Here is a 14,860-nt window from a genome sequence, read left to right as displayed (position 1 = left end):
TCTCATAGCTCATATGTGTCTCCCTTTTTCCTTGTTTAGACTGAAAAGTCTTTGAGGCAAGAAAATCCCTAATTTATTGTAACTGAATGAGCTGTACTAGCTATTCATTATTTTAACCTAGTTATGTTTACCTTTTATAGTGCTGTATACATAGTGCAACATAAAAAAATAAAAATCAACAATATGATAAATGAATAAACTCACATTAATACAAATATATTTACGGTATATACTGTATTTTGGACAGCCAAGTTACATGAAACAGTCAGGAAAATAACTCCAGATTAATTAGCAGCTGGAAGCATCGTGTTTTGATACATGTACCATTAAATGCCACTATAGAGTGTGAAAAAATAATCTCACATCCTACATTTTGGACTTGGTGTATGTGTGTTAAACTACTGGTGAATGTGTACGCATTACAGAAAGTGGGCTGACAGGGCTGAAATGGGGAAAAGACCAGAGGTAGCTTAAGGGTCTTGTGCTACTTAGGGAGTTCAGTAGAAAAATGATTAGTAGCAATAGCAGTAAAGAGAAGAATATTAGATATAATTTTATATCAAATGCATGTAACTGCAATGTTGTGTAGGTCCTGGATGACTATAGGAAGGTTATCATTGGTCAGTTGGCTGATGGTCAAATAGATTAAGATTTTTTTTTTCAGACCATACAAGTTTTCCTTCTTTATTACAATCTATAAAGGCATTGTTGGTTGAATCAATGAAGTAAATTTAAGCACATATCCTAAAAAATATCCAGATCTGAATGAAAATTCATTTTACATTTTAGATCAATACAAGCTACATTCTTGATAAGTTAGTAGATAGTTCATACTGAAATTTGTTTTATAAAACCTATAATTAGTTTGACTGAAATTTTAAATACATGTGCAATGCATTATGTGAAAATGGTTAAATAATATATATATTGTAGTAATAATGTTCAGTAATTACAAGCCACAAGGAAAGCTTTTTTTTTTAATGTTAACTGCTTATTTGAGGTCATACAGTAAGTAAAAAAAAAAAAAAAATCCTGCAATCCGGCTATTTCAAACCACTGCACTATTCTCAGATGGCACCGACTAATAGATCAATTAGGATTTATTAAAATCTACTGCTTATTTCCTAAGGATTCTTAAATATTGTTTCAGTAATTAAAACTTATTACAACACAGGCATCAAAGGCAACTCCCAAACTGTACATCCAGCATCTTCTCCATTCAGGAAACTGCCGCTGACAGCTACAACTTTGGCTGAATGTCTCTCACTTCATCTAGTTTGGAAAGCATCCACTGTGGGAGGAAAAGAAAAGGATTTTTCAAAGTTACTTATTTATTATTTATTTATTTAACAGTCTTTTATATACCGGGGCACGTTAAAAACATCACCCCGGTTCACAATGTAACGTAACGTAGCAATAGGCTTTACAATAATTTAGGATAGATAAACATATAACATTATTTAGCTTTACAATACATTAAAATATATAAACATTATGACAACTAACTCAACTTGAGACAGGTGGTTTATCAGGTGGTTACATGATAAACTCTTGAGGAGAGTAAAAGGGAATAGGTTCATTAACTATTCACAAGATAATAGGGTATGTGGGTGGTGATGGAGAGGTAGAAGGAATGGAGAGGTAGTAACAGGGTATATGGGCGGTAGTGGAAAGGTAGCAGGAAGATGGGGCTGGCGAGAGGGGAGGAGGATGAGGGGAGGGCGGAAGGAAGGGAACAGGGATGTAGGAGGGGCGGGGATGAGGGGGGGTCGTTAAGTTTGATAGAGGTGTGTCAGTCGGAAGGTGTAAGAGGGTTGGGTATGTATCTTTGGGCGTGGTTGGTTAGTCGGGGTATGCTAATTTGAAGAGCCAGGTTTTCAGATTCTGTTTGAATTTTTTTATGGCAAGGTTCCTGGCGTAGGTGGGGTGGCATTTTGTTCCAGTGGGAAGTGCCTGCTATGAGGAATGATCTTTCTCTGATCGTGGCATGTTTGATGAATTTAGGGGAGGGTGTCAGGAGTTTGGCTTGGTGCTGTTTTCTAGTTGGTCTGGTTGTGTTGTGGAGGTGGAGATATTCAGGGAACCAGTGCATGTTTTGGTTGTGAATGGCTTTGTGTTTCTGTCTCATCAAAAAGCATAATACTTCTTGCTATCAAACACAAATTAATATGTATCTGAGTACATTTAAGGATAATGCTGAGAAAAAGCAAAGTGATTCCAAGAGAACGATCATCTCTCTATTATGGACTTTAGAAAATGGGTTTCTCAGCAGTATCAATAATTACAATTTAACAGATACCATGGTTGGTATGGTATTAGGCTTGAAAGTGTATTACACATATGAATGCAAACGTTCCTCGAAAGAAACTATTTCTTCTTATTATTATAATACCACCTGTCTGAGGGATGGTATATAGCTGAAGGAGGAGCTGAAAAAGTAAAATATTTACCTTTGGTTATTTGCCTTTTGTGAAAGTTTTCAATATGGCTTTCTTATTATTGTTCTACTTTTCATGCTGAGATATGCAGAGCAATGGGAACCAGAAGACATTAAGAAATTTTCACATTTTTTCTATTTGTTCACTTCACAGCAGAGGTTCCCAAACCTATCCACCAGGTTTGCAAGAAAGTGCTAAGAGGAAACACTAGCAACATAGGGCAACTGCTGTGCAAGTAAAATTATGTTATTCATTTTAATGCTTTTAATAAAGCCTTTACAATAGAGAAAGATACAATAAAACATGATTAGTATGGAATAGGAGACAAGAAAAGAGAAAAAATACTTTGAAAATCATATAAAAGTAGCCTCAAGTCCATAAGAAATACAATTGGCTTAAACCTGTTTATATGAGCTCAAAATTGACTTTAAGAAGCAATACTACAAAATTATAACAATAAGAAATATTTGGAAATTATTTTGATCTATCATTTGGTTTGATAAAATTTATGGTGTCAGGTGATCTCTGTAGTCTGCCAGATTCAGGAGCAGTGTTCAATTCAGAGAATTTGTTATGGGGATGGGGGTAAACTGGAATAATGTATGGGGGCAGTCACCAAAAGACTTAATTATGAAATTGTCCATTTTTTTAGAATATTAAATATTGCATCATCTTTGGAAGAGGAGGCGGCAGTGCTCCCTCACTTCAACACTACTCAGGAGGGAATATAAAATATGCTTTAATGACTGCTTGACTCGATTTATCCCTTTATAAGTGCATTTTAAATGTTGAGTTTACACCGTTCTGTCTCTTTGCACTGATAAGAGGGGAGACGACCCGTGTTGATCTGCAGGAAAACGGTTAACACTATTCACATCATTTTGTTTGTTAGCTTTCTGCATTTCTACATTTCATCAGAAGTATTAGCATTGCCCCGTTTTGAAGTTTTTTCATTGTAAGTCATGCTGTGTCAGCTGCGTCTTTTTAATTCATATTTTCTCCGGCATTTTAGTTTAATGCAATCACAATACTTCACAGTCTGGAGGCTGTGTTCTTCATATCCTAGTTGGTTTATTTTTCTTATGAATTATTTCGTCTTTAGATTGCCTATCAGACATATGCACAACACTTCATTATAGCATTTATGTTATGCAGTACGGACGCTGTGTTCTTCAGTGGTTCCGTATTTAATTGTACTATGTTTTTTTCTCAGTTGCATTTAAATAGATTTTTATCACAACCAGTTACCGATGTAGGACATTTGTCCTTTATTAATCATGACCCATACTTGTAAAGCAGGGACTCAGACCTTCATTTTTGAGCAATTCGATTCAGTTCCATCAGAAGTAGTTTTAATTTGTTTGATGGCACACTGTGCTCCCGTTGTTAGCACACAATTCACTTTTTTCGTGTTTTCATTTTGGCAGATCGTTTTTTTTCACAGAACTTAGTGTCAGCAGTTGACATGCACACTTTTTTAAATATCCAGTTTTGACAATATATTCTTATAGTTAGTTCAATATTCGGTATAATCAATTATGTTAGAAACACATTATTATTTACTTTTTCTTGAATCCCTTTCAGTATGCGGCACCATTAGAGAATGGAACCGATAGATGCTTAAGCACAACTTACTTCATTTAAGGTGTGTCACATTCACATTTCAAGTTAGGTTTTTTCCCTTTTCAATACATTAAATTTAGTGTTATGATATGTCCATACTGCGGATGGCTTTTTGAATTCATTGCAATTTTCTCAGTGTGTTCAAATTTAAGGTATTAAATTTGTCTTATTGATAATATATATAGGTTTCATGAATATTTATGATCTTAGATTGATGTTGCTCACATGCTATTCATCCTTTCTACAGTATATGTGTTACGTTTTTTTATATATGTTTTATGAATGTTTTTTAAATTTGTTTTATTGGTATAATTTTATGTGAGGTTCTTAAGAACATAAGAAAATGCCATACTGGGTCAGACCAAGGGTCCATCAAGCCCAGCATCCTGTTTCCAACAGTGGCCAATCCAGGCCATAAGAACCTGGCAAGTACCCAAAAACTAAGTCTATTCCATGTAACCATTGCTAATGGCAGTGGCTATTCTCTAAGTGAACTTAATAGCAGGTAATGGACTTCTCCTCCAAGAACTTATCCAATCCTTTTTTAAACACAGCTATACTAACTGCACTAACCACATCCTCTGGCAACAAATTCCAGAGTTTAATTGTGCATTGAGTAAAAAAGAACTTTCTCCGATTAGTTTTAAATGTGCCCCATGCTAACTTCATGGAGTGCCCCCTAGTCTTTCTACTATCCGAAAGAGTAAATAACCGATTCACATCTACCCGTTCTAGACCTCTCATGATTTTAAACACCTCTATCATATCCCCCCTCAGTCGTCTCTTCTCCAAACTGAAAAGTCCTAACCTCTTTAGTCTTTCCTCATAGGGGAGTTGTTCCATTCCCCTTATCATTTTGGTAGCCCTTCTCTGTACCTTCTCCATCGCAATTATATCTTTTTTGAGATGCGGCGACCAGAATTGTACACAGTATTCAAGGTGCGGTCTCACCATGGAGCGATACAGAGGCATTATGACATTTTCCGTTTTATTCACCATTCCCTTTCTAATAATTCCCAACACTCTGTTTGCTTTTTTGACTGCCGCAGCACACTGTACCGACGATTTCAATGTGTTATCCACTATGACACCTAGATCTCTTTCTTGGGTTGTAGCACCTAATATGGAACCCAACATTGTGTAATTCTTAATGCTGTTTGTTTTTCATTTAATTTTATTTAAAGCAATTGGTCTGTTTTAATTATTTAATTATTCTAATTATTTAATGATTTTTTATGTATTTATGATTTATTGTATTTATATATATGTTTATTTGTAGCCCCTGAGGCAGCCACTGGAATGTGGCGAAACTCGGCCTGAGTCAGGCATTTTTAACTAGCATTATACGTCTCCACCTATTAAAGATTTGGCAAAGACTTATTTGGGCATCTACTTCTTTGTTGTTTCCTCACGGCTTTGTTAGATCGCCTGCCTTACTGTTTTTTTAAGTTGAAGGAGGAACACTAGAAATCTGCTCTCTGTAAAGGATAAACCTGTGAAAAATATTAGTAACCACTTGCATGTTGAAATCGCTCTATAACTGTTGCGACCGGTCTCAGATGGCTTCGACCTCTGTGCCTCACCTTTCTCCTCAAGCCTTGGGCTGCTGCCGCGTCTTCATGCCGCTCTTTCCAGTGTCCCCGGATCAGCAACGGTGTTCGCCATGATTTTCCTGAGGGCCTCCTAGGGTGCACGCGCGCACGCCACCCATGTCTACATCCACGTCATGGCAGAAACCTCGGGGGCGTCCCCTCCGAGTGACGTCATCACATCCTGGTATTTAGCCTGCCCTTTGTTTGCTAACAAATTGAGTTAGCAAGGATTGGATTACCTCCAGTCTAAGCTGCTCTGCTGCAGGAAGCTCTCTGCCCTTCGGGGTATTTCTTCACTAACCTGGGTACCCGCTCCTCGGGGGCCCTTCTGCTCTATTTCAGGTACCTATCTTGGGATACCGGGTACTCGCTCCTCGAGGGCCTGCTCTCCCTAATCTGGTGCCTGCCACTGAACAACGTCTGCCTGCCATGACCTTCAACTATACAGCTTCTGCTTCAGTGAGTACTAACTCTTTCAGTCTGTCTCACCTTCAGCGCTCTGGGTCTACATCCGGGACCTGTCCCTGCTATGCTTCGCTGCCTATCGCCTACTCGAGTGTGAGACTGGTTTCCTCTGCTGAGGACCCCTGGACTACTTCTGCTGGGTTACCTTCACTGCTGCCTGTTCCCCGGGCAGTACCATCGAGATGTACAATAAATACAACTTCTCTGCGTGTATAGAGTCTAGCCTAGTATTGCAGTTCCTCACGGGGCTCCTCCCCGTGGGAGTGGCCATCACCGCCATATCCAAGAATCCACTCCAACACCTCATAACCATAACAATAACTTGACTAAGGTGATCTACTAGAATATTCTCTAGCCTTATATCTCCATCACCATAACTTGTTTGTTGATCCTTAATTCTATATATCCAAGTGACTAACATAGCAACCACAATTCTGTCCCTGCCAAGTAATTATTAACCTTAGAGACATATCTATTAACTCATTGCTTCCTTTACAGAAGTTTGGACATAAGTCACTCCGTTACTGTATTCTATGTGAACAATGTTGACTGTCGTTAACTAAACCCATTTGGCAAAAAAACAAGCAAATTGCCCTGTACCCTAGCAAGCTGATCTGTAACTTTTTCTCTTGAAGGGACCAAAAACCACTAGTCTGCTTTCCACGAGAATGTGGTCTCCAAGAACAGGAAAATTTCTCATTACCATAATTTCATGGTACTATGGAGAGCAAAGTACTGCCTTGACTTTGCTTTTTCTTTTTTACAACTTCCATTGAGTAGCATTTTCTTTTTTACAACTTCCATTGAGTAACATTTCCCGGGCACAGGGTTGAGCATTTACACTGGGATACTGGTAAATTTACCTGTGGATGGGACAGTTTGGTTTAGTATTCCAAGCCCACTTTCTATTCTTGTGATTTATGGTGCCAAAGCTGGGATAGAATACTTAGAGAGTGTGTCACTATATTGTCACTGTCCCTCTTCCCTACCCACAGAACATCCTGTAGCACGAATCTGGTGGCGAGAGGGGTAGGGCTCCGAATACAGGCTGCTCACAAAAGGAAACAAAGCCAAAAGTTCAGATTGCTGCTCCCTTCTACACATTTTCTCTCCTGTACTGATCAGTCCTGCTGTTTCCTTTCCTGATACTGCTAAGGTGATGGGGAATACAGAGCTCCTGGTTCTCAATCAGCATCTTATACATACTGGGGGAAAGGAGGGGGAGAGCAGATGATGAGGGGTCAAGAGAGGGTGGGTGTACAGAAGGTTGGGAGATGGTGAAATCATGAGACAAGAGAGATGGGCTGGAAAGGGGCAAGAGCAGATTGGGAAGGGGCAAGAGATGGGGTGACAGAGTAGGCTGGGAGAAAGATAGGATGGAGGGACAGCAGACTAAGGCTGGGAGGGGGCAAGAGACGGGGGGATAAAGGACTGAAAAAAAGGGTAGAGAGAATGTGTTACCTGCATTGTAACATTTGCTACCATCTATCCTTCCCTACTCCCTGAAATGCAAACTTGGGCTGTCTGATAATGAAAGCCAGGAGTGGCCACAGAGGTTGGCAGGCGGGAAGCACAGAAAGTAAAAGATGGGAATGGAAATCCAGAGAAGCAAAGGCCCAAAGATTAAGCAACTTGGCAGCTGGAAGACTAGTCAGGGGGAGGATACATTTGGCAGACGAGAAGGGCAGCAGGATTAAATTTTCCCGGTTGATTTAAGGACATAATCCAACCCTGCTCAGGCAGCTCCAGAGACCAGCCTGATGTTAGAAGGGCACCTCCTCCAAGGCATACTCTCAGTATTGCTCATTCATGAACAGGCACTGTCACAGTAACAGCAACAGCAGCACCCTTCTCTCCCCACTGGGGCCTAAGCACACCACCTCCTTCACTGTGTCCAGGCCAGACTGGGCCCAAGAAATATGAATTTGGATGCCTTGTATCACAGAAGTAGTCTCTGTTAATTCCAGAAAAGCAGATACTTTTTAAGATACTTGAACAAGTTTGAAAATGTTGCCAGACTTGGGCTCTGAATGCTCTTGCTAAAGAGATCTCATTTTGAATGTCCAATAAAATTCCCAAGAAGAGATTGGGATAAATGTCCTTCAGCTGGGCATCTATCCCAAGCAGAACCAGAACTGATTAACCAACCCAATTATGTCTTGATGAAACATATTTCGAAATTTCCCTTATTAGGAGCTCTATCAACACCTGAAATCAAGGAGAGGAGATTTTATTGCCCCTAGGAACAGAAAATATCCACGTCTTGTACTAAATTCTCATGATAGGACTCTCGGAGGTTTGAAAATTAGTGAATTCAAGGGAATAGCTCATAACATATTCAACTCTGAATGATTTACATACTTTGTATTTAAGATAAAGGGACATATTTACTAAAACCTGTGCTAAAATGTTTTTTTTTATTTTATTTTATTTTTATTGCATTTTAATTTATTACACAAATAAACTATTGTGATTGGCAAAAAAAGATGGTTTACATTGTTATATACAACACGAGGAAGTAAAAGATTCAAAAGGAAAAAGTTATAATCACTAAACCAATCTGTTATTTTAAGCAATACATGAAGGGTGGATTGGAACTCTAAGGAGCGAATAACTTCAAAGTCAAACATGAAAAAAGAAAATTTAAGGCTGCCGATTTACTAAGCCTAATAAATGCCCTCTATACTGTCTAAGTCGCAATTACTTGGTGTGAGTCTATAAAGAAACAAAGTTGTGATGGTTCGAAGAAGACATATACAGAATCTAAATACTTAACTACACATTTGCATGGGTAGCGAAGGGTAAACTTAGAACAGTCATCGCTTCAGTTCTCATTTGTATAAATTTCTTCCTTCTTTCCTGCGTTAAGCTTGTGATGTCAGGAAAAAGCCATACCTTTTGGCCATAATATTCTCCAGATCTGTTGCAAAAAAATAATCTTAGGACTTTTTTTCTGTTAAGAAAGCAAATGTCACAAATAGTACACCCCTCATTGAGACAGTGTCCTCATGCGACAATTCCAATAATTCTGAAGCATTTAATTGGACTTGTGATTCCTAATTTTCATGTTCTTCTCTTTTCTTCTGTGGTAAATAATATGCCTTGGTGATTAAAGGGAGCGCCTCCGGTGGAATTTTCAATATTACGCTTAGGTACTTTTTAAACAATTCTACCAGTGGGAGTTGAGTAATAACTGGGAAATTAAGGACTCTTATATTCGTACTTCTAAGCGTGTTTTCAATATTTTCTATCTTTTTATTTGTCACTGTCTCATATTGTATTGTATGTTGATGATAACCTTCCATCGTTTTAACTTTTACCTCCATCTCATGCATTTTCTTTTCCTGTACTTCAATACTTTTCTCGTTTTCATTGCTACATTTGTTCGAATCCAAACAAGTTTTAGATAAGTTGATAACTGCAACTTCAATAGCAGCCAAAGCTTCCCATATTGCATCCATAGTTATGACCGCAGGTTTAACAAGAAAGGAGGTTAAATGACCAGACTCACCACCTCTTGCGGCTTCAGTAATAGTGTCCCGTTGAATTTCCAATGACGGGGTAGGCAAATATGTTCCTATCTGGAAAGTCCCTCCTGGATCATCCTCCCTCCGGGTGCTAGGCCTTTCGAGGTTTTCCAGGGAGCTTATTGGCACCAATCTCATGGTTCTCTTCCTTTTGCTGAGGTGGGGACGGAGTCTTGGGCGCGCCGGGACTCAACTAGATGATCTCTGCTAAGGGCCGAAACGCACGCTCAGCGTCTCTGTCTTTCGTGGCACTCGCTCCCAGTTCTCTCGGCGTAGGTGTCGAGGCAAAGAAGGTAGGAATAATTGATTGACTTGCATCCAAATTTCCAGGAGTTAGCTGGCTCTCGGAGCTGAGCCTTGCTTTTCGTATGCAGCATTTAGTTTCTCAAATTTTGCAAGTAAATGGTTTTATTTAGGAAATATTCACGGAGCAACCTTCTCCCACCTCTCAATCGGCGGCCATCTTAACTCCCCCCCCCCCCAGATGCCCTATCACCTGTGCTAAAATGTTTTAATGTGTACATCAGTAAAACATCACCTAATGGGTGATGTACCAAATTTTAGTATGTACTTGCAAAAAATAGCCTCCATAGCACATGAACACTATTAGCATTCTTGGTAACCCATAATATTGGCGTGTCAATATGCTAACAACATCTATGTGCTAAATAGCAAGTACAAGTTAAACCGGGCACAGTCCTCTTCCTCATGGCTCTGCCTTCTTGCATAAAATCTGTATAAAAATAAGTCCGGCACACGGTACAGCTGGTCAATGCTGAGGAAAGAAGTGGAAGAGTATCTGGATCCCAAGGAGGGGAAGTGAAAAAAGAGAAGACTTCCAGAATAGGAAAAACCAGACCAAAAGCATGTGCCTCAAAGGTCTGCCAAGGAGGAGAATGCTTTGGCCAACCCCAGCACATCCATCCCATTAATGCAAAGGAGGGAAATTTTCCAAACCTTTGTCAGGAGGACACTAGCATTCAGCAATGTGCCCTCTATGAACACCCTGTAGTGTTAAGGCAGGAATGACCAGCTGATGCCTCAGAATGCCTGCAGTTGTTTTTGGACAGACTAAGCACAGCAACAATTGCCATTGCCTTACACCAGGAAATTAGTTCAGATAACTGACACCACCAATGTGTGCCCTCATGCTCCGAAGCTACTTTTTCTCTATTTCTGTGGCATCCACTTCATCCATGCCTCATGAGCAGCTGTTTCAGAAAGCTATGGACCAGCAGAAGGCTGGAGAGGGACATTCAACTTTGGGTGCCTTCTGTGAGGTACTAACAGCTCAACTGCTGTGGCCTTGTTTGTAATACAACACCTCTCTTGCAGACTATTCATACCATATGAGACCATACAGGGCAAAGAACGCATGCAGTGCAATATTTCAGAACAGTCATAGCATTCTACTAGAACTTGTGGGATGGCACTTTATTTGCAATGGTTAAAACAGTGTATAGCAACGTTGAAAAACAGTTGTCATCTATACACCTTTGGTTTGAAAATACAATTTCTCTAAATAAATGTGGCATTTTTTTTAAGCGCGTCTTGGTGCCTCTCTTCCCTTTTTCTCCTCCATCTCTCCCCGTCGCTGCACTACACTTCCCGCATCCTCCTCAAATAACCCCATTAATAACCTCCCAAAGCATCCTCTTACTGAGCTTTGACTAGCGGTCACATTAAAAAGTTAACAGCTGGCTTGAGGCAGATGTGAATGTTTAGACCTTAGCGAATGTGTGCTATATAGCACATGGAAGAGAGCATGCACCTGTCAAAGCATCATTTGCACTGATTTTCCTTCATTTCCGTGCAGGTACATGCTAAATCTTTCCAGAATGGCTTAGCAAGCACACTTAGGAATTCATGCATTGCACACTAAGCTTTAGTGAAAGCTCAATAGTTAGGAAATGCAAATACTGTGATGAACCTGAGTGATGAGCTTTTTGATTTTGTTATTCCTGGGCTTCAAAAGAAAGATTTGAGAGAGATTTTTGTTTATTCCTGGCAACAGCACGCCTTCAATTTAAAACTTCTGCATTAGAAAAATGGGGGCCAACCTGTGGCTCAGGTGGAAGTGCTGTGCACTGCCACATGGAAGGTCTCCGGTTTAATCACTGGGTTGAATCTTTTAATTCTTGGATTAGCTGGGGCTGGGGAAGAAGTCAGTCATTGCTTAAGGGTTACAATCAGTGATCTGATTCAGGGTCCATGGTTTTCAGGGTTCTGGAAGGAGCCCTGGTGCATGACTGCAATAATGGGACTAAACTTAAGTTGAGAGGGGGGATATAATAGGAGGGATAAATCCCCGGGTGAATGAAGGCTCAGGGTACCAAAGCCCATCTCTGCTTCCAACTGAGCTGAAAGCATAAAGAGGAAGAAACTGCCTGGTCAAAACAAAAAGAAAAATACAATGTTGCCGTTGATGTCCATGAAAAAAAAAAACATGGAACACTGTGAAAAATAGAAGACAGGGACAGAAAAGGAAGTGCTTTAAGAGAAGATAAATAATTACATCTCAAATATGAGCAGGACATTGACATTTTAAGCTCTGCTAAAAAGCGCTGTGCAAATTGAAATCAAACCATAACTAAACAGCTGATGCTAAGGCATGGACTCTGCCGGTGTTTTTTTCTTGGTGCACACATGGTGCATGTGCAGTACACCCACACAGATATTCTGCAGAAAAAAAAAATCAGTTGAAGGAGAACATTTTTTCTCATGATGTAATAAGCTATGATTTATGCTTTTATTCCCCGTATCTAGTAAGTAGTAATTTCCTTCCTGCCAAGTTTATTTGGTTGAAAGGTTAGGACAATATGAAACAAAATTAATAAGAGAAAGATATATGGAAAATAATCAAACCTTGCTTCGTTCATACTAATGTGTAACTGGGTCATTTTAGCAAGAGGGACATATTATGCTATTAGCCAGTTTAAATATAATTACAGTACCTTAGCATCCTCTGGCGTTTTAAAGTTGATTATTTTTCCAAACTCTTTGGCATGGAACACAGACTTCACTCGTTCCTGAAGAACACGCAATTTTAAATATTAATGGAGAAACGTTCCTTGAAATGTGCATTTATTAGTTTGCTAGAGATTTGATCACACAAAAAATACAGGGTTTCTTGATTTAATCAACTAATTTTCACTAGCAATCATTGATTGTAATAGGCTATTCTAATTCATTGTGTACATCATTATATTTGGACATATCTGCTTCTATAGCATTATTCTCTTTTCACAATAATGATTCAAAAGACAAAAACTCGTATACACTAAACAATCCAACAAGATGAAAAAGTGAACTGGACCAGTTAGTTTAAGAAATAAATATAAATTGCATGAATACAGATGGATTAAATATTATATATGGCTACTATTACATTTTTTCTTGATAGAAAAATCTGTGATAACAAAATAATTTAAATGTCATTACTATCAGTTTTCACAGAAGTAATTTAGTGCACCAGAGATTATCACACTATATGAATCCTATCCTTCCTCTTCCCCCAGAAAGAACAATAGTATACAAACTGTAAAAAGTAGTCCTCTTCATCCCCCCCCAAAAAAAGGCCTACAGATTGGTAGCTAATCTTTTCAAAGTTCAGATATGGAATAAAGCAAATGTTGCTTACCTGTAACAGGTGTTCTCACAGGACAGCAGGATGTTAGTCCTCACATATGGGTGACATCACAGGATGGAGCCCAATCACGGAATACTTTTGTCAAAGTTTCTAGAACTTTGACCGGCCCCTACTGGGAATGCCCAGCATGGCACTAACCCTGCAGCCAGCAGGGGTCTTCAGTCTTATTTAAAAGCTACAGGTACTGCCGAAAAATAAAATAATAAAACGAACCCAACACCGCGGGGTGGCGGGCGGGTTTTGAGAGTACTAACATCCTGCTGTCCTGTGAGAACACCTGTTACAGGTAAGCAACATTTGCTTTCTCACAGGACAAGCAGGATGGTAGTCCTCACATATGGGTGAGTACCGAGCTGAGGATGTCCGAACATGCACCAAATGTAGCCAAAGGTGTGCAACAGGAACAACAACTGGGGCGGAATTTGGTAGAGGGCATCCTGAACCCCACCAGGCAGTCGGAAGGGTGTTGGTACGTCACGACGTAAATAGATTACGCAAGACAGACTGGCCGAAGATGAAATCTTGTCTTCCGGCTTAGTCTAAGCAATAGTGGGCTGTAAAAGTATGGCGAGAACTCCAAGTGGCAGCTCTGCAAATGTCAGGAAGCGGCACCGATCCTAGGTGTGCTACTGAAGTTGCCATGGCCCTCACAGAGTGTGCTTTAACACGGTCTTGGAGCGGAATGCCCGCTTGCTGATAGCAAAAGGATATGCAGTCCGCTAGCCAGAAGGAGAGAGTCTGCTTACCCACAGGCTGCCCCAATTTGTTAGGATGGAAAGACACAAATAATTGCGTGCTCTTCCTGTGGGCAGCTGTATGGTCTAGGTAGAACGCTAGAGCCCGTTTGCAATCAAGGGTATGCAGAGCCTGTTCTCCTGGATTGGAATGGGGCCTGGGAAAGAAGGTAGGTAGTATAATGGATTGATTGTGATGAAATTCTGAGACTACCTTATGTAAGAATTTAGGGTGAGTGCGAAGTACCGCCCGGTCTTGCAGACGTTTAGTGTAAGGCGGATAGGTAACCAGGGCCTGTAACTCACTAACTCTGCGAGCCGAAGTGATTGCAAAATGGAAAATCACTTTCTATGTGAGAAAGCGAAGTTCACAGGATTGGAGAGGCTCAAATGGTGGTTTCATAAGCCAACACAAAACCAGGTTAAGGTCCCAAGAAGGGGCCGGAGGACGCAGTGGAGGCTTGAGGTGAAGCAAGCCCTTCAAAAAGTGTGTTACAAGGGGTTGTACTGAGATAGGGACACCCCCGATACCTTTATGGAAGGCGGCTACCGCACTGACATGCATTCTAATGGAGGAAGTTTTAAGACCTGACTCTGACAAGTGCCAGAGGTAGTCTAGAAACTTCGGGATTGGACAGGTAAAGGGATCAAGGGCCTGAGAAGAGCACCATGACATGAACCTGATCCATTTGTAGGAATATGATTTTCTCGTGGAAGGCTTCCGTGTCTGGAGATCGGCCACATGGGCTCCCCACCCGAAGTTGGAAGCATCGGTGGTGAGAAATATTTGAGGATTTGGCGCCTGAAAGGGAAAGCCCTGTAGAAGATTGAT

General features: G+C 40.2%; 1 protein-coding gene across 2 annotated transcripts in view; it reads right to left on the bottom strand.

Annotated features, from left to right (window-relative positions):
- Positions 1 to 215: 215 nt before the first annotated feature.
- The window catches only part of VPS13A (vacuolar protein sorting 13 homolog A), a 745,426-nt gene continuing 730,781 nt past the window's right edge, over positions 216 to 14,860 (bottom strand). For both annotated transcript variants that reach the window (XM_029616432.1, XM_029616443.1), the window contains exons 71-72: positions 12,600 to 12,674; positions 216 to 1,291 (exon numbers count right to left, since the gene is read on the bottom strand). In XM_029616432.1, the coding sequence (XP_029472292.1) occupies positions 1,241 to 1,291; positions 12,600 to 12,674 (126 nt within the window). In that variant the 3' untranslated portion in view covers positions 216 to 1,240. The remainder of the gene's footprint in view (positions 1,292 to 12,599; positions 12,675 to 14,860) is intronic.

This window comes from Rhinatrema bivittatum, chromosome 1 (assembly GCF_901001135.1).
Source record: "Rhinatrema bivittatum chromosome 1, aRhiBiv1.1, whole genome shotgun sequence".
NCBI classification, from domain to species: domain Eukaryota; kingdom Metazoa; phylum Chordata; class Amphibia; order Gymnophiona; family Rhinatrematidae; genus Rhinatrema; species Rhinatrema bivittatum.
Note: the sequence above shows the minus strand (reverse complement) of the source record. Positions and strands in the feature narration are given on the sequence as shown.